The 26039-nt window shown below is 40.1% G+C and overlaps 1 protein-coding gene across 1 annotated transcript in view; it reads left to right on the top strand.

Annotated features, from left to right (window-relative positions):
* Nucleotides 1-18815: 18815 nt before the first annotated feature.
* The window catches only part of LOC115349554 (vitellogenin-1-like), a 43495-nt gene continuing 36271 nt past the window's right edge, over nt 18816-26039 (top strand). Inside the window, exons 1-6 of the mRNA XM_030033976.1 lie at nt 18816-18855; nt 19165-19185; nt 19410-19561; nt 22010-22261; nt 24451-24612; nt 25301-25452. Coding sequence (XP_029889836.1) covers nt 18816-18855; nt 19165-19185; nt 19410-19561; nt 22010-22261; nt 24451-24612; nt 25301-25452 — 779 coding nt within the window. The remainder of the gene's footprint in view (nt 18856-19164; nt 19186-19409; nt 19562-22009; nt 22262-24450; nt 24613-25300; nt 25453-26039) is intronic.

Below are 26039 nucleotides of genomic sequence, written 5' to 3' on the forward strand. Positions count from 1 at the left end.
GGACTCACTTTGAGAAACTCAGTCTACTGGGAGCTGATGGAGTCCATCTGTTAGAGAAGGGGAGGAGCATCTTCGGTCATAGGCTTGCCAAGCTGGTGAAGAGGGCATTAAACTAATGTTGCCAGGGGAGGGGAACCTCAATCCATCCCACTCCTACCAGTTTGATGCCATTGCCAGCTATAGATAGATGCCCAGAGCCTGCAGAGGGATCACAGGTCAGCAGGAGAGCACCTGAAGAGCAGCACAAAGGAATTCCAGCCACTCCAGCCAGTAAATCAGCTTCATCGGGGGCCAAACTTAAATGCCTCTATGCAAATGCACGTAGCATGGTGAATAAACAAGAAGAGTTAGAGACATGCTCACACCTGCAGGACTATGATCTGATTGGCATCACGGAGACGTGGTGGGATGGCTCCTATGACTAGAGTGTTGGAATGGAAGGATACAGGATCTTTAGGAAAGACAGACAGCAGAGATGAGGAGGGGGTGTTGCCCTCTATGGCAATGACCAGCTGGAGTGTATGAAGCTCTACCTGGGCATGGATGAGAAGCCAGCCAAGAGCTTATGGGTCAGGATTAAAGGGAGGGCAGGGACAGGTGACATTATAGTGGGGGTCTGCTACAGGCTACCCAACCAGGAAGACCGAGTAGATGAGGCCCTCTATAGACAGATATGGACAGCCTCATGTTCACAAGCCCTGGTCCTCACGGGGGACTTCAACCACCCCAATGTCTGTTGGAGGGACAACACGACAGGGCACAAGCAATCCAGGAGGTTCCTGGAATGCATTGATGGTAACTTCCTTCTCCAAGTGATAGAGGAGCCAACTAGGAGAGGTGCTATGCTGGACCTTGTCCTCACCAACAAGGAGGGGCTGGTATGGAATGTGAAGCTCAAGGGCAGCCTTGACTGCAGTGACCATGAAATGGTGGAGTTCAAGATCCTTAGGGCAATGATGAGGGCACACAGCAAGCTCACTACCCTGGACTTCAGGAAAGCAGACTTTCGCCTCTGAATCAGGGACCTGCTTGGTAGAGTACCATGGGATAAAACCCTGGAGGGAAGAGGGGCCCAAGAAAGCTGGTTAATATTCAAGGATCACCTCCTCCAAGCTCAGGAGCCATGCATCCCAGCAAAGAGGAAGTCAGGCAAAAATGCCAGGAGGCCTGCATGGATGAACAAGATGCTCCTGGACAAAGTCAAACACAAAAAGGAAGCCTACAGAGGGTGGAAGCAAGGACAGGTAGCCTGGGAGGAATACAGAGAAATTGCCCAAGCAGCCAGGGATCAGGTTAAGAAAGCTAAAGCCCTGATAGAATTAAATCTGGCCAGGGACATCAAGGGCAACAAGAAAAGCTTCTATAGGTACGTCACTGTTAAAAGGAAGACTAGGAAAAATGTGGGCCCTCTCTGGAAGTAAACAGGAGACCTGGTTACCCATGACATGGAGAAGGCTGAGGTATGCAACAACTTTTTTGCCTCAGTCTTCACTGGCAAGTGCTCCAGTCAGACTGCCCAAGTCACAGAAGGCAAAGGCAGGGACTGGGAGAATGAAGAACCTCCCACTGTAGGAGAAGGTCAGGTTCGAGAACATCTAAGGAACCTGAAGGTGCAGAAGTCCGTGGGACCTGATGAGATGCATCCACAGGTCCTGAGGGAACTGGAGGATGACGTGGCTAACCCACTATCCATCATATCTGAGAAGTCATGGCAGTCTGGGGAAGTTCCCACTGACTGGAAAAGGGGAAACATAACCCCTATTTTTAAAAAGAGAAAAAAGGAACACCTGGGGAATACAGGCCAGTCAGTTTCACCTCTGTGCCAGGCAAGATCATGGAGCAGATCCTCCTGGAAACTATGCTAAGGCACACAGGAACTAAGGAAGTGATTGTTGACAGCCGACATGGCTTCACTAAAAGCAAATCATGCCTGACAAATTTAGTAGCCTTCTATGACGGGGTTGCAATGTTGGTGGATAAGGGAAGAGCAACTGACATCATCTACCTGGACTTGTCCAAAGCATTTGACACTGTCCTGCACAACGTCCGTGTCACTAAATTGGAGAGACGTGGATTTGACAGATGGGCCATTCAGTGGATAAGGAACTGGCTGGATGGTCACACTCAGAGTTGTGGTCAGTGGCTCAATGTCCAAGTGGAGACCAGTGATGAGTGGCGTTCCTCGGGGGTCAGTATTGGGACTGGCACTATTTAACATCTTTGTCGGCAGCATGGACGGTGGCATTGAACGCACCCTCAGCAAGTTTGCTGATGACACCAAGCTGTGTGATGCGGTCAACACGCTGGAGGGAAGGGACGCAATCCAGAGGGACCTTGACAGGCTTGAGAGGTGGGCCCATGTGAACCTCATAAAGTTCAGCAAGGCCAAGTGCAAGGTCCTGCACGTGGGTCAGGGCAACCCCAAGCACAAATACAGGCTGGGCGGTGAGTGGATTGAGAGCAGCCCCACAGAGAAGGACTTGGGGGTGTTGGCTGGTGAGAGGCTCAACATGACCTGGCAATGTATGTTTGCAGCCCAGAAAGCCAACCGTATCCTGGACTGCATCAAAAGAAGCATAATCAGAAGGTCAAGGGAGGTGATTCTCCCCCTTTTACTCTGCTCTCGTGAGACCCCACCTGGAGTACTGTGTTCGCCTCTGGGGCTCCAAACATAAGAAGGACATGGACCTGTTGGAGCGAGTCAGGTTTGGGGACACCTTATAGCAGCCTCCCAGTACCTAAAGGGGGCCTACAAGAAAGCCAGAGAGGAACTTTTTACAAGGGCATATTGTGATAGGATAAGGGGTAATGGTTTTAAACTGGAAGAAGGTAGATTTAGATGTAAAGAAGTTCTTCACTGTGAGACTGGTGAAGCACTGGATCAGGCTGACCAGAGAGGCTGTGGATGCCCCATCCCTGGAAGTTTTCAAGGCCAGGTTGGATGGTGCTTTGAGCAACCTGGTCTAGTGGAAGGTGTCCCTGCCCATGGCAGGGGGGCTGGAACTAGATGATCTTTAAGGTCCCTTCCAACCCAAACCATTATATGACTCTAAAATGTGCTTAAGGACAGGTGGCTTTCAAGAGAGGAGTCAGCAGCGGCAAGGAGAGGGACATGCCAGAGATAAATTTTACCAGTGACTCAAAGCCAGCCATTACACCACACTTTTTGATTAGTTTACCTCCACAACAGCTCTGGCTTCACAAGTTAGGCTGAAGTCCACATTCACAGCTTCCATTTTCTACGTATGAGTTTTGTAGGCACACAGTTACACTAAGTCTGGGCATTTGGATGTCTGCCTGCCCAATGTTGTGTGTTTATATCTCGTTTGGGAATAGAAGCACCAGGTTTGCTCATGGAAAGAAGTGAATGAACTCATTTGCAGGTGCAACCTTAATGTATTCTTAAACTGCTGGCCTCTGCCTTTCCCACTTCAGTTTTATAGTGCTGTTTTGGGGTCAGGTTTTTTGTGGGGTTTTTCTTTAATAAGTAGTCCAAAATGCCCCTTAAGTGAGATCTCTTTAATCTCCCAGAATCTTTTTAACTGGACTTGCCCAATGCTTAACAATGGCAGGGAAAGGGGGAGAGTAGAGAAGAAAGGTGCACAAAGATCATTTGACCATTGACATTTGGTTCCGAACCTCAGAGTAAATGTCTATATTCTTTGTTCTTTCTAGTAATGTAACTTTCCAATCATGTAAAGTACAGCATGCCAGGAAACTTTGTAACAGTTAATTCATTTTTGTGCAGTTCCCAACTGCCAGAAGTCAAGGGAGCAAACGAGAACATAGTGTAAGCCACAGTTCACATGGCTATGCTACAGACCACGAAGACCGTTGATTGATGCAGTGTGAGTTTACCCTCCAGGATACAGCTGAGGTTATTGGTGGGACAAGGAACTGAAGATTGTGTTGCAGCTATTGGCTTCATTCATGAATTGTTAATGTAGAAGAATAAAAGAATTCACTCAAGGCAATCAATTTCCCTTTAAAAATACAACAATTCACCCCAAAAGAGTGAAAGAAGGCTTAAGTGATAAATTGCAGGAATATTGCTTTCACATTTGACACCCATTAGCCCTGTTTTATATTGGGAAAATAGTATCATTAAGCAAAGTAGACAGTGCTTTACAACTATTAGCTTATGAAAAGATTCAGCTACTACATAAAGATAACTGTTATTAAATAGGAATATTTTGCAAAGCCTTTAAAGAATAAGAAGCAAGAAAAGTTGTCTTTGGGAGTATAGGTCTTTTTCTACATGCTTTCACAAAAAAAAAAACACGTCTCACATCTTTAAGACAGAACAATCGGAGCTATTTGAGTTGAGAGGTACTTAATGGGAAGCTAGATTCCCTTAGCAATAAATGCATATGCCTGTATAAACTGAAGGAAGTTGCTGTCCTCCTCTGAAAGCACAGGAGTGAAGTAATTACTGTGTGCTGAATTCCTGCAGTGAAATGGTAGCAACTATTGTTCTGCCCCAGGAGGAGCCATGGAGCAGATGTACGGTTGTCAGTGTCCAGTTCTCTACGGTTAAGGGCCAAGCTAAATAGTGCCGCCTTCATCCTTGCCAGCCTTTTCAGACATAAGCTGAAACCACTTTCACCAGCAACTTTCATCCTATAGTCCTTTTCCAACACAGATCATAAACACTCACTCAATCTTATAATAAACTATCTTGTAAGCTGTTAAACAAAAAATATGTGACCAAGTTTCAAAACCCCTGCCAAACAAACCTTCCTCCTAATGTCCAGAAACTGCTGTCCTTTCTTTCTCCATGTCTAATTTGAGGCAGATAAAACCAACTTCTCACCATGCTTTACCCATCTGTAACATGTCTTCCCACCACATTATACCCCAAATGCCCATTACAGAAGGAAAAGTATAAGGCTGATAGAGAGGGGTCAGTTCATTTTCTAACCTATGCCCTCTCCATTCTGAACAAAAAGCATATATGTCTATTAAAACCATTAGCCCTCATCCTATGTGCCAGGTTATTCCTAAAGCAAGGCGCAGCAGTATTGCAGATGCAGGGATTTGTGAAAGGAAAGCATGAGAGATGTAGGATGGTGAGGACTGCATGAAGCATCAAACACAGGAACAAGGAGAAGAGAATTCAGAGCAAGGGTTAGTTTTTGCACTGAGTGCTGGCTAGAAAAAAAGGTCTTAGAGCCCTCATCATTGCTGTTTCTTATGCTTTGTACCTGCTTTCTGAACTGTGGATACTTGACTATATAATCAGGGGTTTTTTTCCCCTTAATCATTACCCCTATATTTGGTTTATTTTTGAGGTGAAAACAACATTTTCTAGTTCCCTGAGAACTTTCTGTTCTAGCTAGTGCCAGACTATGGAGTGGAAATCGCTTGGGATAAGCACTGATCCTTACAGACACTAAGCAAAAAAGACCTGGAAAGACCTTGTTACTGGCTTGTAAACACATGGACAAAGAAACGCCTTTCATACAGCATGTGTGCCTCACATGAGCCTTTGCCTCTATTTTGCCAGCACCCTGTCTTCCGTTTCAATAGCATTAGTTCAACCATCACTCATCCAAAGATCTTCCCTGGTCTCAACAGTGGTCTTCAGGAGCAACTGCTCTTCAGCAGCAACTGCTCTTCAGCATCTGCCCACTAGAATTTCTTCAGCTCATTTTCTTTGATTACCTCCTCCCTCTTTCTGTTTTCCTTCACCTCTCTGGTTCATTTTCTTCTTTGCGAGCTTTCCTGATCTTCAGCAAGCAAGAACTGTCTTCCCCCAGCATCACAACAAAGCTAAGTGCAGAAGAAAATCCATGTACCCAATCTCACATCTGAGACAAGCACCAGCAACCAGGGGAGGCTGGGAAGAGACAGCAATATTTATTTTTGTTATTGGTTGGTATTTCTAGTATAGGGGTTCCTCAGCCTCTCAGTCAAGTTAGATATTTCTTCGAGGTAGATGCCGAGTCTTCACCTAGTGAGAGATTTTCCCTGCCTTAAAACTTTTATAGTCCAATAGGCATGACATACTATCCACATTTTGTATGAAGCGTGATTTGCTCCAAGAGCAACATGGAACCATAAATTGAAACCAGTTCTTCTCAGGCTGTATCCACTGCCTCAACCACAAAACCAAGTTTTCTGACTCCTGCAGGCTATTTAGCTATTGGAACTCAGAAATATTTCACAGTCTCTTTTTCTTAGTACCTGTAAATTGGGTCTTACTGAAGCCAAAAGGGTTGTTTCATTCTAGTGATGTTTGTAACTTTGCTGTGTTTTGTCATGTTTGAATTCAAGCTTATATACTACTACAGCTTTTCCGTGCTAGATAAGAATGCCCTTTTTCCTCAGTACTAAACTATTAAATATGTTTAAAAAATCAGGTCCAGAAGTGCACTCCTCCTTAAACTGTACTGCACCAAGTAACTCCAACATACTTTGCTTTCCTCCTTTTCATACCTACATCAGAAAAGTTAGTGCATCATACATTAGGATTACTGACAGGTATTTTGAAGCATGTCACTGTTCTGTATGAAGCTTTGTACTAGAGCTTCTTGGCAATCAGGAAAGGTGCCACTTGGACTTTCAGATGCCTGTCATATGCATATCTAAATGATCCAAATTGTATCACTGTATATTACAATTATGCTTAATGTCACCATTCTACCCCACATACTTCATTCTGGCCACTTATCAAGTGAATGAGCAGCACTTTTTCCCCAGCCAAGCATTCATACAGCTGTGCTGTAAATTCAAACTCATACCCATGTCATTTTCTCCTACACCTTGCCCAAGTTTTATTCAAGTTATCCATAGATCATTCTATTCTTCCCAGATCAAGGGCATATATTGTATTTGCAGTTGCCGTTTGATTGGCAGCAAGGATACTATTAGGTGTTAAGCCATCTGAAAAAGTAGGTCACATAAATTTGCTGAGTGTAGTTTGCTGAATACCTGTGGAGATTTACATATAGCACATCATATGGATTTCTTCTGAGCATCCTTTGCCCATGCTGTGCTTTAGAATGATGTGGTGGATGGGAATGTTCTTCTAGCAAAACACCCTTCATACTTTCTATAGGACTATCCTAATGCCAGGGCTCATGCTCCTTGAAATTTGAGCATGAGCTGGGAAGTGACTATGAATGGAAGAAAGTGACTTGAGGGCCAAGAATATAATAAAGATCATGGAAACAAGTACCGAAACAGTACAGAAAAATAAGTGATTTCAAACTTAATTTATGCAACTTTTTGTCAAATATAGTTAAATGGAAGCCAGAAGTAACGCTCATCTTGTCCTCTAAATACTTCCATAGTCCTCACAGCACATCGATGTGAGCAATATAGAGAGCCAAACTAAGCCCCAGCCTAACACCTGTGATGTAACTCCAAATGATCAGGTTAGATAGAGGCAACATTGTGCAAAAATCTATAGCTTATGTTAGTGAGGCCCCTAGTTTAGGTAACATAATGGTCTCTTTTGGCCTGTGAACCTTTGAAATGATCGTTCTACTTTTTAAAGAAGACTCTTAAGCATCTTGAGGTCGTTGCATTGGGATACAATTGCAGCTATAAAATGACCAGTAACAAACCAAACACATTTCTTTTCTCTTTTCTGAAGCATGCTTCTTATGTTGCAGACACTGCTTCTCTCACTCATTATAGTGAGATCCCTTATTGCCCAGTATTGTACTAACGCTGTCTGGTCTATTGTATTGTGATAACACCCCTTTGCCCATTGTATTAGGTTAGCACCTCCTTGGCCATAATAAGTATGAAAAAAAATTCAAGGTTTAACTTGTCAAATGGAACTTTTCAGTGACTTATTAAAAGAACCCCTGCGGTATTACAAAATGCAGGTTTTCTGTCATCTAACTAAAAGATCCCTTTAGAAACCTTCATTTTTTATATGTGCAAAGACAATTTCTTCTAGTGAAACTCTTTGATTCTTCCCTGAATGAAATCAAGTGTTTTAAAAGTTTTTGAGGTGCCCCAAAGGCTCACTTCTATACTGTGGAACGTGAAAGACTATGAACCTCTCACATAATCGTCATATAGACACTTTGCAGTGTGCTCCTGGCAGCAATCGTTCATTACATACTGCAAGCTTTCATAAAAAAAAAAAAAAAAAAAAAAAAAAAAAAAAAAAAAAAAACTGAATAAAATCGGGGAATAGAAAACTGTGAACTGTGTCTTTCTTGATCATGAGAATTTGGGGGAAGGAAAGCTGGAGAGAAAGCAGTTGTCAGAGATTGTTAATGAGGTTAAGATAAATTGTTGCTGGAGAGTTCTTACCTAATGAAATAGAGTAAGAACCAGAAATGTGGAGAGAGACGGCATCCCTGTTAACCTTCTTCAAGCAGATATGCCTTAAGTGTTGTTGTCTCTTGTACTTTACAAGCAAACAGTAACATTTATTTGTACAAGTGGAGCTCATAATTCAGCATTCTTTTGTCTCCCCTTACATCCCTGCATGGAGCACCTTCCTCCCACCACAGCACGTGAATTACTGCCAGCAAAGTAAGTTGCTGCAAGTGAATCGGGTCCTTGAACTGTCATCTTACATATTTGCTTTCTCTTTATCCCTTGTGCTGTAATACTGAGGTGAAGCTGGGCTTTTTTCCCTTTTAGCATCCCTATGGCAGCCATTAACATACATGGTAGTCAGCATAGTATACGCACAAGGAAGAAGAGAACATTTTATACAAATAACTCTGCTTTGGTCTTTGGGGGATTGTCTGGTTGGGTTTGGGGGTGGGGGGTTGCTTATTTGTTTATTAGCAATGCTTATGGTCAAAACAAGACTAGTTTTGTGAGCGGTATGGGAAGACAGTACCTCCCACACCCCTTTGTGAGTGCACAGAGGGAAGAGACGGGGCAAGGTCAGTGTCTAACTTTCTGTCTCAGTGGCATAGTCAGGGCACCACAGGAGGAGGTAGCAGCACCCTAAAGGAGCTCCCCTTCCTTTCTCTGGACAGCTAAGAGGAGTAGTCATCTCCCTCTGGTTTTATTCAGTCTTCTTCGTAGCTAGTACAGTTTAAGTACAGCTGTGAAGCAATGTAAATTAGTGAGAGGTTGAGAGAACTGCAGCATGGGCTGTTTAAGAGATCAGGGAACCATCTGAGGGGTATTGTTGCACTGTGCTTCACATTCAGATTTGAGTTTGGGACAGAGTCACTGTGTCTACAGTACCACAAAGCAAGAGACAGCCTGAAAACGGTGAGAGATGTTAGAATAACTTTTCTAGATAAGAAAGAAAAGCCAACTGGGAAAAATAGAATATATGAAATTCAGGGGTCTTCCAGAAGTGCAAGACTAAGAAAAAGAAAATACCTGAAGCTCTCATATTGTTCTGAAGGATCCAGGGAGGGATCAAAGAGAAAAAAAAAGTTTATTTTTTGTTCCTTTTTTTCTGCATTGTACACTTGCTCCTGGCTTCAGATAAGAGACTGAAGTAGACACCTTTTTCCAGCCTTCTCATCTAAAGAATTTTAAATGGGCTTCAAAATGCAAAAGTAGAATTTTCTATATATATCTATCTTTTTTATTGTGTAGCTTCAAATTATTCTCTTTTGTTTCCACAGTAGTTTTTGGTGCGTATTTATTTAAACTGTTTAAAACCTCTCTATCTTCTTTTGTTTACAAGGGCAAATCCAAATCATTTTTCCCCAAGACAGAGAGCCAAAAATAAACTACTTAATGCTGAGGTAATAAAATGGACAAAGTATCACCTGTGTGTTTCAGTTTAAATCCCTTTTTCCCTCATGTTATTTCAATCTGCCTATTGAGGAGACCTAAGAGTCTCCCTGTAAAAACAATAGGTTTCCAATTAAGTATCATTAGTGGGACAAAAACACTGGTTTTGGGTCGAAGATCTTATAAGGCTCCAGAGCAAAATGAGTGACAGTGAGGGCAAAGTGCTATGACAAGAAATTGAACTGCTTCCTCCCTGGGAAGTCCGACACCTCTTCCCTCTCTCCAGATCAATCTGAAGCTGTTGTCAGCTTCTTGTGTGCCTCATGCTCTCTAGCAAAGCACGCTCCCCTTATGTCTCAGGGTCAGGGAATACTCTCGTGACAGTTAAGAAAAAAACCTGGCTGCTTCCCTGAACCTGCCCTTTCATACAGTTGCCGAAAGTCTTCTCACCCCTTGTTCCACCTTTCACGGCAGGCAGCTCAAGACCACTCCAGTGATCATTCTTCCCACTGATGCTGAAGAAGCACACGGCCTCGTTTTGCCTTTGGTCGTGGTCTTTGGCACCTTATTTCTCACAGCTGGAGGTCCATGGGCTCAGTCCAGGCCCATTTTGAAGATCTGTCCATACGTCTCACCCTTCCTGCAAGAGGCAATTTACCCATTAAATGGCAACAAACTCCCATTTGCTATAACTTCAGGATGAAAAGGCTGTCTGTTTCAAGTCCATCGCTAAGCTGCTCTTTGGAGTCGGAGAAATGTCTCTAGAAATACCTTTCATGGTCTTCATTTCAATACACTTTGAACCTGCTGCTTCAGTAATTATCTTCTTCAGTGCTATGGCTCACATGCTTGCGGTTCCACATGTAGTGGAGACAGTTCTATATTTTTAGAGCCTATTAACCACTGACTTACAAGTCTATAGTAGTTTTATTTCGTGAATGCTTTGTGAGGCTTGAGCTGATAGCCTATTTGCTTGTTTTACCTTTTTTCTTGTTTCCCAGGTGACTGGCCTGGCTTTTCAAACTGTACTGTGAGATTGGTTTCTTTTCCATGCTTCATTAAGACCAAGCATTTGTTACCCTTTCTTCAGACATTGCCTAAGTCTTGGTACATGCACTGCTGTCACTCCCTTTTATCTTTTTCTATACATTTCCCAACATGTTGGGTGAGTGGAAATTTACAGATGGAGCTGCTGATGTGCTTTCAAGTAGAGCATATTTTCTTTTACAGTTGTATGTCTCATATTTTAATTTCCCTTTGTTGTTACCAGCAGTTACTTTTATGCCTGGAAGATGAGCTGTTCCCACAGTCCTCCATAGCTTCTCCTAGCAACATTTCTTTGTAGATTGGTTGGTGAGGAGAACTGAAAGGTTATAGGGCTGCTACCTTTCAGAAAGACACTGAATTATTTAGTATCAACACTTCTACCTAAAATGATAGCATCTTTTGACTCCACATTCAACAATGGCACGGCCATCATCTATTAGAACAATGACTCAAGCACTCTGCTGCTACAGAAAGCCCAGGAGCTGTCTGGAGAGCCTAAACAGGGACAGACTTCAAAAAATCTTTAATGCTTATGAGTGCACCATAGCATTCATAATCTTAATGCACCAAGAAAGAGATTTGAGCTTTATAAAGAGAGAAATCTTGTGTTAAGGGTCTTGGCTGTGTTAATAGGCAGTTCTGCTGTAACTCTGTGTGAGATGGCAGCCACAGGCACCTGTACTGAAGAGCAGATGCCCGTGGTGGCTAGACCAAGAACGCAAGTGGTATAGAATGTTTGTATAACCAGTTAGGAGTTCAAATAAATATGTATGTTTAAATGCATATCTTTATTATACCTTATAGGGTTATATGCTGCATGTATTTATAAGTGCACAAGCACAGAATGGAGTGGTAAAGTTGATGTTCACTTCAGAAAACTCACAGATGTATGAATCCAAACAGTTTTACTGGCTGTAGGAAAGGTCTTACATCAATCTTTAAATGAAGAAGGTGCCAAATTTCCATTTACTTTTACTTCTTCCACTCTTCATTTTAAGTGTCACAGTGTCCAGAAATTCTGGTAAAATCAATAGGAATGGTTGAATTATGTACTAGATAATACTTATGTTTCTTTATGTTTTGCAGCAGAAGTACTCAATTATGGGGTTCATGCACTAATAATCTGTTCAAAGGAATTTGTTGTTAGAAAGCCTCTAGAAAAATAAGAAGGTAGCATCAACAAATATCTTCCTATGTTAAAAATTGTAAAATATTGGGTTAGATACACAGCTGGGGTAAACTGACTCAATTCCATGTAATTTGACTGAGCTACATCACTTTATCCCAGAAGAAATTCAGCTTGTGAATGAATCACAACTAAATTGTCAGAGGAGAAAGGAAAGCCAACAAGACAAAACTGTGGAAAATATCCTTGGAATCTCTCTGGCTTCATTGCATTCCATTCCCTGAAGAATTAAAAAAAAATTATAATTACGTGTAATTTCAGTTTTGATACCAACATTTTTTGTTGATCAGTGCAGGAATTCCTTGAAAATTAAATTCAGAAGTTGCTTTCCCAGTCATTTGCCTTTGAACACCAAGAAAATAACAATCTTCCTAGTGTTTTCTCCAGAGATGAGCAAAAGGAAACAAATTTAGATATTACTATAAAAAAAATAAATTAATGAACAGTTAAGAAACCTGATGGTTTCTGAAACAAAGTCTTAAAGAACTTTTTAAAATGTTCTGAGAGGTACTTACAATAATGCAGATTTTCAAGCCCTATTCATATTGAGAACTATTTTATTCCTTAGGTGTTTACACTGAAGTTACAGTGATTACTCAAAGAGCAAATTAGTGTCAGTATATACTAGATACAGCTCCAGTTAAACTCCATGAACAGACACCATTAACTTCAGTGCAGGCTAGAGAGTGCAGCGAGCCAGAGTTTGCCTTTAAGTTTTGCCTATATTCATACTCAAAAGCCTTGAAAATAGAATTTGAGCAGTTAAACATTAAGGCTGCACATACCACACTGGAGAACGTCATTTGTAGTGTTCTGGCCATGTTAAATTCTTCCTGTAGCAAAAGACAGTCTTTATCGTAAGACTGTTAGAATTGTTCCCAGTCAAAGGGGTAAGAACTTTTCTGCAAGATGGGAGAAAATGCAGCTGTGTAAGACACCAGTCAGCTGAAAATTGCAGGCCTGGATCTGCGTCCAGATCCCACATCTCCTGCATATACAAACTTGTTCAGCCTTCATTTTTTATATTAGGGGGAAGAAATTAATTCTTTATAGTCTTAGCCAAAGGTGTGTTCAAGAGTTAATTTGTCCTCTGATGTTTATGGGCAATGTGGAATCATAGCACTGTAGTGGGTCTACACTTCCTTGATAAACATATATGAACATCAGTGCTCCATTTAATATTTTAAACTGTAATTGTCTTATACAGAAAATGGGATTATGATTAATACATGCTGTAGTGGGAATAATCATGTAGCAACTTTCTGTCAAAGTAATGAAACATATGGTGCTCAATTTATTACTGAACTAACTTTCACAGTAATGTAAAAATAAAATTGTGTTCTTATTTTTATGTGATTAGACCTTTTAATCTTTGGAAGTCATTGCTTAAATACTAGTAGGTGATTTTTCTGCTCTTTTGGTTTTTTGGGTTTTTTGGGGGTTTTTTTTGTGAAGGTAAAGTCAATGCCTGTTGTTTGAACTGGCAGAGTATTATCTGCTCCTTCCTTAGGAATAATACACTGCTTATCTTTATCTGACCCACGACCTAATGTCACAGTGACCCAGTGCTGTGAAACTAAGGTATCACACACCTCATATATTCTGTACCGAGAGTAAGTTCATACTGAGCTTCCTCCTGATGCCATAAACCCTTCTGATACTCTGACACTAGAAAGTGATGATCCAGATACATCTTGTTCTTGCAGTGGTTCTGTGGTATAAGAGAATAAGTCACTAAGATGAAGGTCTATGAAACAGAAAAATAATCATCATTATACCTGAGAATATTGGCTTCTGGAGAAAAAAGTAAGTGCTTTCCCCTTTGTTCATAAAGAATCTTGCACATTTTGGGTGGAACGACAAAATAAGTAGCAATTCTGAGAATCTATTATATATTTGTACAACTCCACACTTAAAAAAAAAATACTAAGCCCAACTGAAGTTTTGCAGCCCTAAGACTTGGCCTGATGTAAAGAAAAAGAAAGACTTGAGAATTTCTTCTTTCTAAGATTCTCCCACCAATGGCTCAGGTCTTGTTCCTCCAAGAATAGAAAAGTATCCTCACACGAGATTACAGAGGATCATGGGTCTTTTTCTGAAGTGGCAACTTTTTTATGTGCTTACAGCATCTCCTGCAAAAGGGTTGTCGATGCTGAGTCTGCTAAACCAGGTATGCTCCCTCTTCCTGCCATCCATCCTAAGGCACATGGGATGGCCTGGGATCTCCTCACCTCCCTGCAACAGTGCCCACATTTCATACAGTCAGAGTACATCGGAATAAACATTACACAAGTATTTTTCCCTCTGGATAAGTTTCTAGTCACGATTGCTCTAACCAAGCATGCAATTACAAGCAGTACCTCAGCCTATAGTAGAACAGCATTTAATGCGGCCCACAGCTCTCCGTTGTCCTGTATGTGCAGTCACCATTTCACCCCCAAAGTGACTGAGGTAGAGACATGACAAAGCTAAATTTCAGGGCTACCTGACTTCCCGTCAGTACCAATGCCACAGCAGCTAATCACTCTGTGACCATGAAGTCTAAGTTAGGGTTAAGATAAACTTGGAGAAGTTATCTTCTAGTGCAATGGAATTACATAGCAAACACCAGTCCTCAAATATGCCATGACTCAAATCTCAGATGGCAAGTTGTCTAACATTTAACCCTACTGAATGACTTGGGAAACAGTATATACTGAAAGGAGGGGAAAATCCTGAAGCCACTTAATCAGTATGCTGAGCCAATCAGTATCATTAGCCAATCATCAGCAGCATGATGAGCCAATGATGATAGCAATGACGGTGGACTGGTAGGCTTCAGAATGTTTTTTCCGTATCTGAATGAAAATAAAACCCTTTGAGCATCTTAGTAAAGCTAAGTTGTACCAAAACAATCTGTTTTCAGATTGAGAATGTCAGAGTTGGATTCCATGCTCTCCTTTTTCTTTATTTCATTCTTTTCTCTGGAAATGACAGGCAAATCCACGCTAGGCATCAGGAACAGTCCCACTGACTACATCATTGAAATGCACAAAGACATGCCTGTGGCTTAACAGCATATATTAATGAAAAACAAATTTATCAAAACAAAATTCTACAGCTATACTATAAATCTAGACCAACAGCATCTTTCAAACCATGCATACACCAAAAGCTAGATAAAATATAAATAGCATTTCTACCTTTTTCATTTTGCAAACCTTGCAACCAGTTCTCACAGTTATCACTCCATTGGTGGTGTGCCAGCATCAAACTGGGATAACAGCAGGGAACTGGGCCTGTTGGTTTCTTTCTAGTAAAAGGAATGGAAGTCAAAAAAACAAAAAGCACCTTTTAAAGCAAGCTAATGTAACAAAATCCCTTTGTGAATGTACTAGAATCAGCATATGGCAATTTAGCCCAACCCAGAACACATTCTTATTCATTAGACAATGTCCAGAGTCTCTGGAGAGAATATCAAACATTATCTTGGAGGCTATACTACAATAGCAAATGCTGAATATTCTGAGAAAAAAATTCAAGGAGTGAATGTTAAATATGAAATAGGTGTGATTTTTTTTTACAATTTTTTAAATAATTTTTTTTCATCTTTAGAAATGAGGAAAACTGAAGGCTAAAAATCACTTAGCTTAGCCAACTGATTATATCTATTTTAACCTGCTATGGTTGCTTGGGAGCTGTTTTGCTAATCCCTGCTTTGTCGTTAGGCTATATATTAGCAGGATGGAAATGGCATCACTGCACCATAATTCAGCAATGTGAATACAGAACAAGGAGAGTGCAGAGCACAGCAGCAGTACAACAGCAGATAATAAGACTCTGTTACTCAAGCAGAATGTGTTATGTAAAGACAATTGCAGTGTAGAAGCAATAGCTCTAATCAGGTTAATTAGGCTGTATTCATGTTTCATTTATGGTGCAAGTGCCCTGTAAATTCAAAGCAGTCTACCTCATCTTACTGCACTCCTTATACAGACATCATGCTCTCTGTAACACTCAACACCATATATTTTCTTCCTTTAAAAAAAAAAAATCCCAAGATATTTCCCACTGCTTTTTAAGAACTCCTTTTCTTCATTGTTTATGGCTAAAAAAAAAGGAAAAAAGAGAAATGATACAGGTTGTATACAAAGCCCATGCCCACGTTAAAGTTCCTTCCTCTGTAACCAAATTAGGCACTTGGAAGTTGTTTGTGGAGGGCCTGTTTAATTGTGTTTTATTTATTTTTCATGTATTTTCTTGCTTACTAACATGATATGTTGAATGTGTAAGAAAAATCGTATTGGCTTTAAAAAGTGTGGCTCTCACCTTTCCTCCTTTTATCCATTTCCTTAAAGTGACAGATTGCCTGTTTATTCCCTCAGAGCTAACTGGAAGGACATGTCTGCTTTGGAGAAAGGATTAGAGCCCAGTGCTGTGACCCTCGAATTCTAGCCGTGTCTCCTCTCCACTTACTGAATTTATCAAGTTGTCCCTTTAAAGTAATAATGGGTATAACAATTCTGTGATCGCTTCCTCCTCACCCCCAAGAAAACAAGCCTGGGTAGAGAGGAGCTATTAAAAAGAGAGAGGACATGCTGCAGATGAAGAGAACACGGCAGCCTGCACAATCTTAATTATTTTAGCTAACTGTCTAGCTATCAGGTGTCTGTCTACATGCTGATTGTGAGTTTAGACTCAGCATTCCCCATTAAAAAAAGAAATGCAGTATTTTCACTACCCAGTTAGAATAAATCTATTCATGTTACACCTTAATTATAAAGCCTTTTATTAAACCTGAAAAATGTTATAGCTCCATTTTAATGTGTATGTGTCCCTTAGACATTATTTCAATATGCTGTTAATAACAATGCTTTAATTGATAGTCTTGCTTACATAGTTCTGCATATAATATATACATATTTTCTTATACCTTCTGTCCTGCAGAAGTGTGGCTAGTTGAGCACACTAGCACAATAATACTGCAGAGGTCAAGCTGTGGCACTGATGAGCAGTGCCTTAAAAGCAGGGTGACTGAAGCAGGAGAGTTTTACATGTTACAACTTACAGTATTACACTGCTGCTGTGCATTTACTTCCATTCTGGCTGAAAAAAAAATGTGACTGTTTGTAAGGCATTTCTAATTACATTTGGCAGTGCATACGTGCCAGACAAGGTATGCCGCTGAATTTCACAGGGTCCGCAAACATGGTGCATCTTGTCATATCTCACACAAGTTAGCACCCTAGAAGAAAACATCAGGGAAAATCCATGTGCACTTAATTTTTCACCATCTGAACCCACACTGAACCAACAACCCAATTATTAATCTCTTGTAACGGTTCATATGTCTATCATATATTTTTTAATATTTTACTAGACACACATTTCATTTCAAGGAAGGTCTGACTACTCATCCAATTCCGTATCTTTCCCTTTGTGAAAGCGAGCTGCAATATTAAAATTCTCAAGATTTCTGGAGGTATCGGTAGCGAAGGTGCCCAAACGAGACAGCCCTCATTTGACGTCTGGCTTTCCCCTGTTTGTCGGGCCAGCACGGCTGCGGGGAGCGGCAGCAGAGCGGAGGGGCCACGCGGCTGCATCCCTGACTCCGGCTCAGGTGCACTGGCACAATAATAAACTTCATTATTCCTCAGTCGGGTGGCATCACTCCAGGTAGATGAAGTAATCGTGTAAAGGGACTGTTTGACGGAGCCTGTGCTAAAGATATTCTCAGGCCCAGTGGTGGAGGCCTCAGAACCCGTGCTCAGGTTTCACCCCTCTCCTCCCTGATGAGTAGCAACAGCCGAGAAAACCTTGTTCTCCTCCTGGAGGACAGAGTCTAGCTGCCTGACTATGTGCATTACTTGCAAGTATGTCGTACCTTTCACAGCCTCAAGGAAATACCAGATATACATTCCTGAGCTCTCCTTCCTGCCCCCTCGGTAACCCTTGAACCCAGGTGGTTTTTTTACGTGATATTTAATTTACCATTTGACCAGAAGACAAGCTTAAATTCAAAGTAAATGTTAAACACTTGCAAAAAATATGTATAACTGAGGTTAGGGAGCAGACTCCCTCCTGACTTCATTTTGCTAAGGATTGGTCTAAATGTTAGTACTACAAGTGGGAAATTCTGGATATATTTTCCCAAGAGTGGCAGCAGCCAAAGCTCCATGAGAACCCACTGACGCTCCCAACTCGCTGAGGTCCTTCTTGAAATGTAAGTTGGTTTTTATTAGGTTCTTCTCATAAACAAATAAATTAATTTCCCTCCTGTTTTCATAGTATAAACTTTGACCATTAGCCAGAAGCTAATGTGAAGGTCATGCTGACAAGGTTTGTCTTCCCAGGTATGAGTAACAAGATAAGCTAGCAAAGGCGGCCAGGGTAGATACCATGGAAAGACAGTTTCTCATTGCATGTCTATGACCTCTAAGGTATCTCAATCCTAAATCTATGAAATCAATCTACAAATTCTCCTCTAAAAGTAGAGTTTCAACGTAACAGGGCAAGGTGTGTCTCCAAAGCTGTGACCCTTAGCAAGAGCAAATTATCAGGAGATTGAAGACATGATTGGAGAAAAGCTAAATAATTTCAGTTATGATTGAGGAACCATTTTTATTTAATTTTAAATTTTAGTTATTGTTTTACTGTATAACTACAGTGTGGAGAAATAGGGAAAAAATAGCAAGCAAGATATTGTGAAAATGAAATCTGTATTTCACATAGAAAGTGAGTTAGTTGAAACCATGAGGTGATTTGAAATTGTCAGCATTCATGACCTCAGAAATGTTTATTTTTTGATTGATCAATGCACATTCTAAAATACACTTATTTGTCAAACTAACATGCCAAAAGAAACATGTGATAGCACATGCCTTTATAAAAGAGAACCCAGCCTGTTTACCTTTACTTTATCCCCATCATGAGGGGCTTGATGTTAGCCCTGGTTTTAAACCTGGTGGGTAAGTAACTTATCTGCTTTGATGAATTTAAAATAATAGATTCAGGAAAAGGTTTCAAAATCTAAATATAGTTCACTTACAAACATGAACTTTAACATTTTATAGAAACAATTATTTTATGACAATTTTTTTGTTGTTTAGGCAAAAAAGGCTTTTGGCTATGTGCTGAACTAGAAATAAAGTTAATTAGAAAGAGTCATGCCATATGTACAAGATGAGATATAGCCTTTCATACTAAAATACATTAACATTTTGGTTTTTTTTTTTTGCTTTGTCATTTCATTACTCTTTTTTTTCCCTCTCTTTCAGGGAGCCAGCCTCTTAATTACCGTAAGTAATTTTTCTATCAGCTAATATAATTATAATGAGTGAAATTCAAAATAGAATCTGAAAAGTATATCAATGTTTAATATAATTTCACAACAGCTAATTTTGTTCAGGTGCAATACAAAAATGAACAAATTCATCTTTTTTGTTCCATACATTCTAATACAGGTACTTTAATATGTTCTGTACAGTCTCTATAATGTTTTATGGGAACCATTTCTTTGCAGAACCTGATTTCAGTGAAAACAAGGTTTATACATTTAATTATGAAAGCATGCTTCTCAGTGGACTTCCAGAGAAAGGACTTGCAAGAGCTGGAATAAGAATAAAGAGTAAAGTGGAAATTAGTGGTATTGGGCCAAAACTTTGTCTTATTAGGGTAAGAAAATTTACTCAGTTTCAAAGGTAAAATTCTCTTCATACTTGACTTCCTTTTTAAGCTTTTGGGAAGTAATTAAGTTTCATCATGTATTGTGCTTACTCAGGGAGAATGTAACTAACACTATTATTTTTTATGCAGTGCCCTAAATTCTATTTGCACTTTGCCAGGTAATTCTCAGCTCAAGCCAACCTTGGACTTGAAGGATTTCTTCTGCTTTGTGATCAGGGAGACAATGGAATGTAATTTGAAATGCACAATAATTTATTACTGGATCAATCCAATTGTTCCAAACTGTACAACCTAGGATTATTTAATCAACTGATTTCGTAACCAGCAAACGAAAAGCAATAAAACATGCTACAGTAGCTGGATGTGATTCAATATTTAGCATAATTAATGTCATCTGGTGGCTCCTTTTTCTGCAGGGTCCCAAATGACATTCTTTGTCATCCTCAATTGTATATTTTTACTGCATGCTGAGTAATTACTAAGAGTTTTGATTATGTGAAAAACACTTTTGCCTTTAACAGAAGCCTATACGTGCTTCTAATGAGTGTATTGAAACGCACCCCTCGATTGCTTGACACAAACTCCACTTAGTCTTCTGTACATGTGGAAGAAAAATGACCTTTTTAAAAGCTTTTATTTGGCAAATTGAAAACTGCAGATTAAAAAGACTGGTGACTTTCTGATAAATGCTTGTAAATGCTGTAGCCTTCCAGCCTGGATTAGCCTTCTGTTACTAGGTATTTTTGTAAATTCAAATTATAATAGATCTAGACAGGAAACATTGCTTTTCCATGACCTTTGAAAATGGCTGGATTTTTTTGAAAAAAAACCCAAGGAAATAAGAGCCACACATCTGCACTGGTGAGTAGATGGCTTCCCTGGCAGAGAGGAGGCAGAAGCAGTCTTGTCCTCACCCCACATCTTCCCCCATTCCTGCTGAAATCGTTCTTGGTGTTTCAGGATGAGTCTTCACCAAAAACTGACTCCTGTTCCCTAAAACCTTCCAACACCATTTCACCTGTCCTAGTGCATTTGGGGAAAAGTTTCCATTTCAAAAATAAATACAGAAATAATTTCAGGCAAGAAAAGAAAAGGAAAAAAACCATGAGATTTTGGGGCAAGTTCTAAGCTAAAGGTAACGATACATTTATTCTCTTCTGCTCTGGGAAAAGTTTATTTTCCTGCTGTTATATTTAAATTAGAGAGTTCGGAGGGATGGTTCAGGGAATTAATCTTTCATCTGTAGCCTACTAGTTCGCATTCAGCCCCAGTAAAAAGCTGTGCTCCCCGAGCAGTTTCCAGCTGACAATTTTTTCATCACAAGCCCACAAGTAAGAATTGCCAGCTGTGTTCAAAACCTAGCAGACAGCGTAAGTCCTGACTGGGCCCCGAGGGCTGGGGAAAACTACCTCGCCCTGACCCTGCAGAGCAGTCCCAAGCCTGCCCGTATGCAATATGCCAGAAGCATGTCCAAGAGGCAGCATGAGGGATTTGCTCCGTAACAGCCTTCTCTGTAAGCTTCAGTTACCGGGGTTGGCAGTGATCTCCACCAACAATAACAACAATAAATATGAAAGTGCAGTCTCCAGCGATTTGCTGTATAAGGATTTAGTTTGTGTGGCTTTTTGAGGAATTAATCAGCGTCTTGCATCACATTGCCAGCCTGAGGTGTCAGAGAAAAGTCTCTTTAAATTGTCAAAATACATGGAAGGGAAGGGTCCTCTGAGAAACTAAGCTAAACATGCCCCATTCCCATGGGGTAGAAATCTTTCGAGTTATGCATAGTTTAGCACAACTTTCTACTTGCCTGGATGTGCCCCAGGTTGAGGCTGGAGTGTGAAGTGCATAGCGGGGGTCGGGCCAGTGCCTGAGCCTTCAGTTCCACAGCAAAACGTGTAGGGAAGGACAATCTTTAGAATCTGCTCTCCACTGCTCAAACAAATTATGACCGGCTGGCCCAGCAGCCATGTTGTTATTAGTTTCTGACTGCTGTCTGTGCTTTGTGACCCCAGCAAGGGAGGCGACAGAGTTCACAACAGGAGTTAATGATGCTTTATGCAACATTAACTTTCTCCTGCAATTTCCTGCAGATCTTCCATACTACTTTTGGGTAGCAACCTGCTTCATGCAGCTCTTCTCTGGCTCATTTCTTCATACAAGTCAACCTTTGGCAATATAGATTATCTGTGAAGCAGAACAGAGTCCAGTGACTGTGGAAGTATCACAGTCATTTGCATTACTCTCTTTTTATATATGGAAATATGTCCATCAATACTAGCTATGTTAAATGACAACTTTTAAGTTTTCCCTTTGAAGAGGCTTTGCGTTATTTAAAAGTGTAATTTTGACATGAGTAAAGCTCTAGATGCTTTTGTGCCTTGAAAAAAGTTAACTGAAAAAAAATGAAAAAGGAATTCTATTCCCCCTTTGTTCTAGATTCACTCAATCGAAGCAGCAGAGTACAATGGTGTCTGGCCTACAAGCTCGTTCTCTCGATCACTCAAACTGACCCAGGTACTAACTGGGCAACTTAGTAATCCCATCAAGTTTGAGTACAGCAATGGCCATGTTGGAAACCTTATGGCTCCTGATTCTGTCTCAGATGATGGTCTGAACATCTACAGAGGGATTCTGAATGTGCTGGAGCTAAGTATAAAGAAGATGCAGCATTCATACAGCTTACAGGAGGTGAGCTTTTTGTTTTGGCCATGGAGGTCACTTTGTAAAAAAATAAACCTTCTCTTCAGATTCTTCTACCGCGTTTTCTGAATTCATCCTTGACATAAACTTCACTAACAAGAAACAGCGAAGCTTTGGAAATCATGATTAAGTTGTTCCTATGGGACAACATTTGATGGAGCTGTAGCTAAACAGGACAACAGAATAACAGATTTTTAGTCTGCCTGATCAAAGTATTTCAGAAAAGGCATTTGCAGTACTAGATCCTCAGAAAATGTGGCTTGTGATTCTAGAGAAAGTAAACTCCTGTGAAAGCTGAAGCCTACATAAAATTTGAATACTGTATTAAAACAAACTTAAACATGCAGCACAAGATTAAAGATAAAATAACAGTAATTTGACTTTTTTACCAATCATATATACTTTAATCTCCTCTAGCTCCTCTTTTCGGAGGAAAACAGTATATAAAGCCATGACATTACTGTAATAGCTTTGACAGTTGCAGTTGATGCTCTGTTGGAATTTCCACTGTTTTTCAGGTTTTAATATTTTAGTCAAGGTAAATCATCTGATATTACTATTCACCGCAGAAATTGCAATGTGTTTAGTTTTTGTGAAACCATATTTACATTGATTAGACTACATTCAATTCAGAGATCAGCAAAAACCTTGAAATTATTATACTTTCATGTTATTTTTATTGAAAATGCAGACTGGAGTAACTTTAATTTTTTAAAAATTTATTTTCATGTAAGTAGAGTTGTTTCTGGGAAAGGAACTACATGATTTAATATTTTCACGCTGCTTGTTGCACATAAAAACCCAGGTGGTGGTGTCGCATATTCTGCAGCGCTATTTTCTCATATCTAGTTTTACATCTTCATTCTTTCTAATTCAGTTAGCAATATGTCCTACTCTTGCTGCTGAGCAATATATGTGACTTCACCTTCTAGAATCTTTCCAAGTTTTCTTTGCTTTTCGCAGACAGCAACTGATTAGTGAGCATTGGCACCCTTGCTTGACAATCTCAAGTCACTCTGTAAAGGAATATAAGCGTTATTAGTCCCAAAATCTGAGCTGCAGAGAGGTTTAAAGGACTAAACTGGAAAAATCTACATCACATCCTGCAGGGTGTAGGGTAAGGGTATCTGAGCTAGCCGTGAACTGCACAGAGCTGGAAAGTCCAGCTAGGCAGGAGGCTACTTCATCCCACTGGGCCTGGTGGGCTGGACATTCCCATTTAAAGTCTAGATGTCTCTACCACACCCTGCAGTCTGCAGAGAAGCCCCACACCTGTATTTGGAGAGTATAAGTCTTTCAGAAAACTTGGGCAATTCTTATTTCTAGCCCTTACTGAACCACAGTGTCTTCAGGAATACTGTTAAGCTAAAGATGAAGTGGGTATGTCTTGCCTCCTAACCACCATGTGACCATTTTGCTGTTCTGACATAGCCCAGAGCTGCTCTCTGGAGTGGCTCTGCTATCAATAACAATAAAAAAATAATGAAAATAACCCTTCCTCCTAAAATGCAATCAAATATTTTCCTCTCCAAAAATCTCCTCACTGACTGAGGAGATATAAGAGCTCTTATAAATATATATGCTTGAAATATTACTGAAGATCTGAGCTAAAACTGCAAACTCAAGAAAACCCACAATCAAAACTCTGCTATCCTGAAATTCTTTTTAATTCTTGCCGTTCATATCATGACAGATCATCTGATATTGCAAGGCCTGTTCCATAGGCATTTATAAGCTGCCTATAAAAGCAAATTTTAAGGGCAGAATGTCATCTCCAACCTTAAAATACTTTGCTGTTGAGATTTTATTCCGACTGATCAAATTATTTTGGCACTTTTTATTAATATTCCTCAAACAGTATTTCATAATCGACAGCTCTGACTGGAAATTGTTACTCACCCTTTCTAAGGCTCCAAATCTTCTCTCAGTGAAACTCTTGAGAATTTTAGTTCTCTCAGTGAAACTCTGATTTGGCTTACTGGAAACCTGTACATGTAAAAAGGAGATGAAAGTAACGATCATCCCAATTTTGCTTCTGGATAGTACCATGAATAAAAAGGCATTCATTTCTATCAGGAATGTTGAAAATACAGAATTAAACAGGAAAGTCCATGTGGGGAATTGATGAAGCTTTGCATAAGAGTGAACTTCTCTGATCATATTCTCATTTTTGCCAGGCTGGGATTGGAGGTATTTGTAACACAACATATGCAATTCAGGAAAACAAGAGAGCAAACCTAGTCTATGTGACCAAATCCAAGGACCTGAACAGTTGTGAAGAGAAAGTTCAAATGGTCACAGGTTCAGCATACACTTATCCGTGCCAGACCTGCCAGCAGGTAAATTAGAGCGGTATTGCATATACGTATTTTATATTTTTATGCAGAGCGCCTTTTGGCATCAATGTTATCTCTTGCTTTGTAACACTTAAAATGAGAGAAGAGTCAGATCGGCTGTATCTAGTTATCAACATTTTCTTTCTGTATGAAAATCGGATCCACAGAGCAGCAGAGGTCTATGCTGCAGACTGTCACGTGCTGCAGACACACTTCAACTAGCTCAAACTAGCTGGCTTGGAAACCATTAATTATCAGCATGAGTTAATTCACCTACTCCGTCAAGTAAAAAAGATAGTCACGATATCCAGTTTCTGCTATTCAAGATAGCTACTGCTGCATCTTGTTATAATCCTGTCTTTGAAATAAGAAATCATGTGGCTTATACTGCTGCTCTCCTCACAAAATGTGTCTCCTTCTCAAGGGAATAACCAATTACTTATATTTGGGAAAGGGAAAAAACAGCTAACACTTCTTAGCAGTAAAAGTAACGGAGCCAGGCAGCATGCCTGACCTCTCCCATGGAAGTGTGCATGCAGAATTCACATAAACCGCTCAGATGGCCAATGAGCAAAACAGCCCTGGAAAATAAGTGGGTTGAAGTGGGTGATGTAATAGCTTCTAGTCACAGAATTTAGAAGTTTAATGACTTTCTAGTTTCTTTGTTTCTTTGCTTTTTTATATTATAAAGAGAAACAAGAATTCCCGGGCAACTGCTACTTACAATTACAAAATTAAATATACACGTAATGAAGCTGTAATTACACAAGCTGATGTTGAGGAAATCCACCAGTTTGCACCCTTCAATGAGATAACAGGAGGAAATGCTATAGTAGAAGCAAGGTACTGTACATATGCCTTTAATTCAGCAACTAACTCAGTGTCTCAGTAATCTGGTCAAACTCCATAACTGAAATAAATCCTTTACTTCCACAGCCTATTGTTTGCCAGTATGTAATTACATAAAATCCCAAACAGTTCATAAAAACAACCTTCACTGTTAGTTGTAAATCTGAAACATGCACATCACTATCCAAATTTTGTTAGCTAAACTTGGCAGGGTTTGACTATTTTATTTCTCAGGGATATTTGATTTATGTCATAAAAGCCAAAACAAATGTAATTCCATCTGAGAAATTGTGAACTAATATATTTGCAGTAAAATACTTTGAAAGACAGTTACTCACTGAAGGAGAGTTCCCTGGAAAATAATAATGCAGTAAGAGACCCTGGAGACTAGTTCACAAGAAACCTAGATAGGACTTTCGATTCCGATATAGTTCCTAAGTACAGTGGGCTGCTTGCAAATCTCCCATCAAAACTGTTTCTTGATAGGAAATTGGGTTTTATTGCAAAAAGATTGGGCACAAGGCATGTAAAATGTATTTGCTTTTCCACAGCAAATTTTGCATATTTCTTAAACAAGTTTG

This window comes from Aquila chrysaetos, chromosome 12, assembly GCF_900496995.4.
Source record: "Aquila chrysaetos chrysaetos chromosome 12, bAquChr1.4, whole genome shotgun sequence".
In the NCBI taxonomy this organism is placed as follows: Eukaryota; Metazoa; Chordata; class Aves; order Accipitriformes; family Accipitridae; genus Aquila; species Aquila chrysaetos.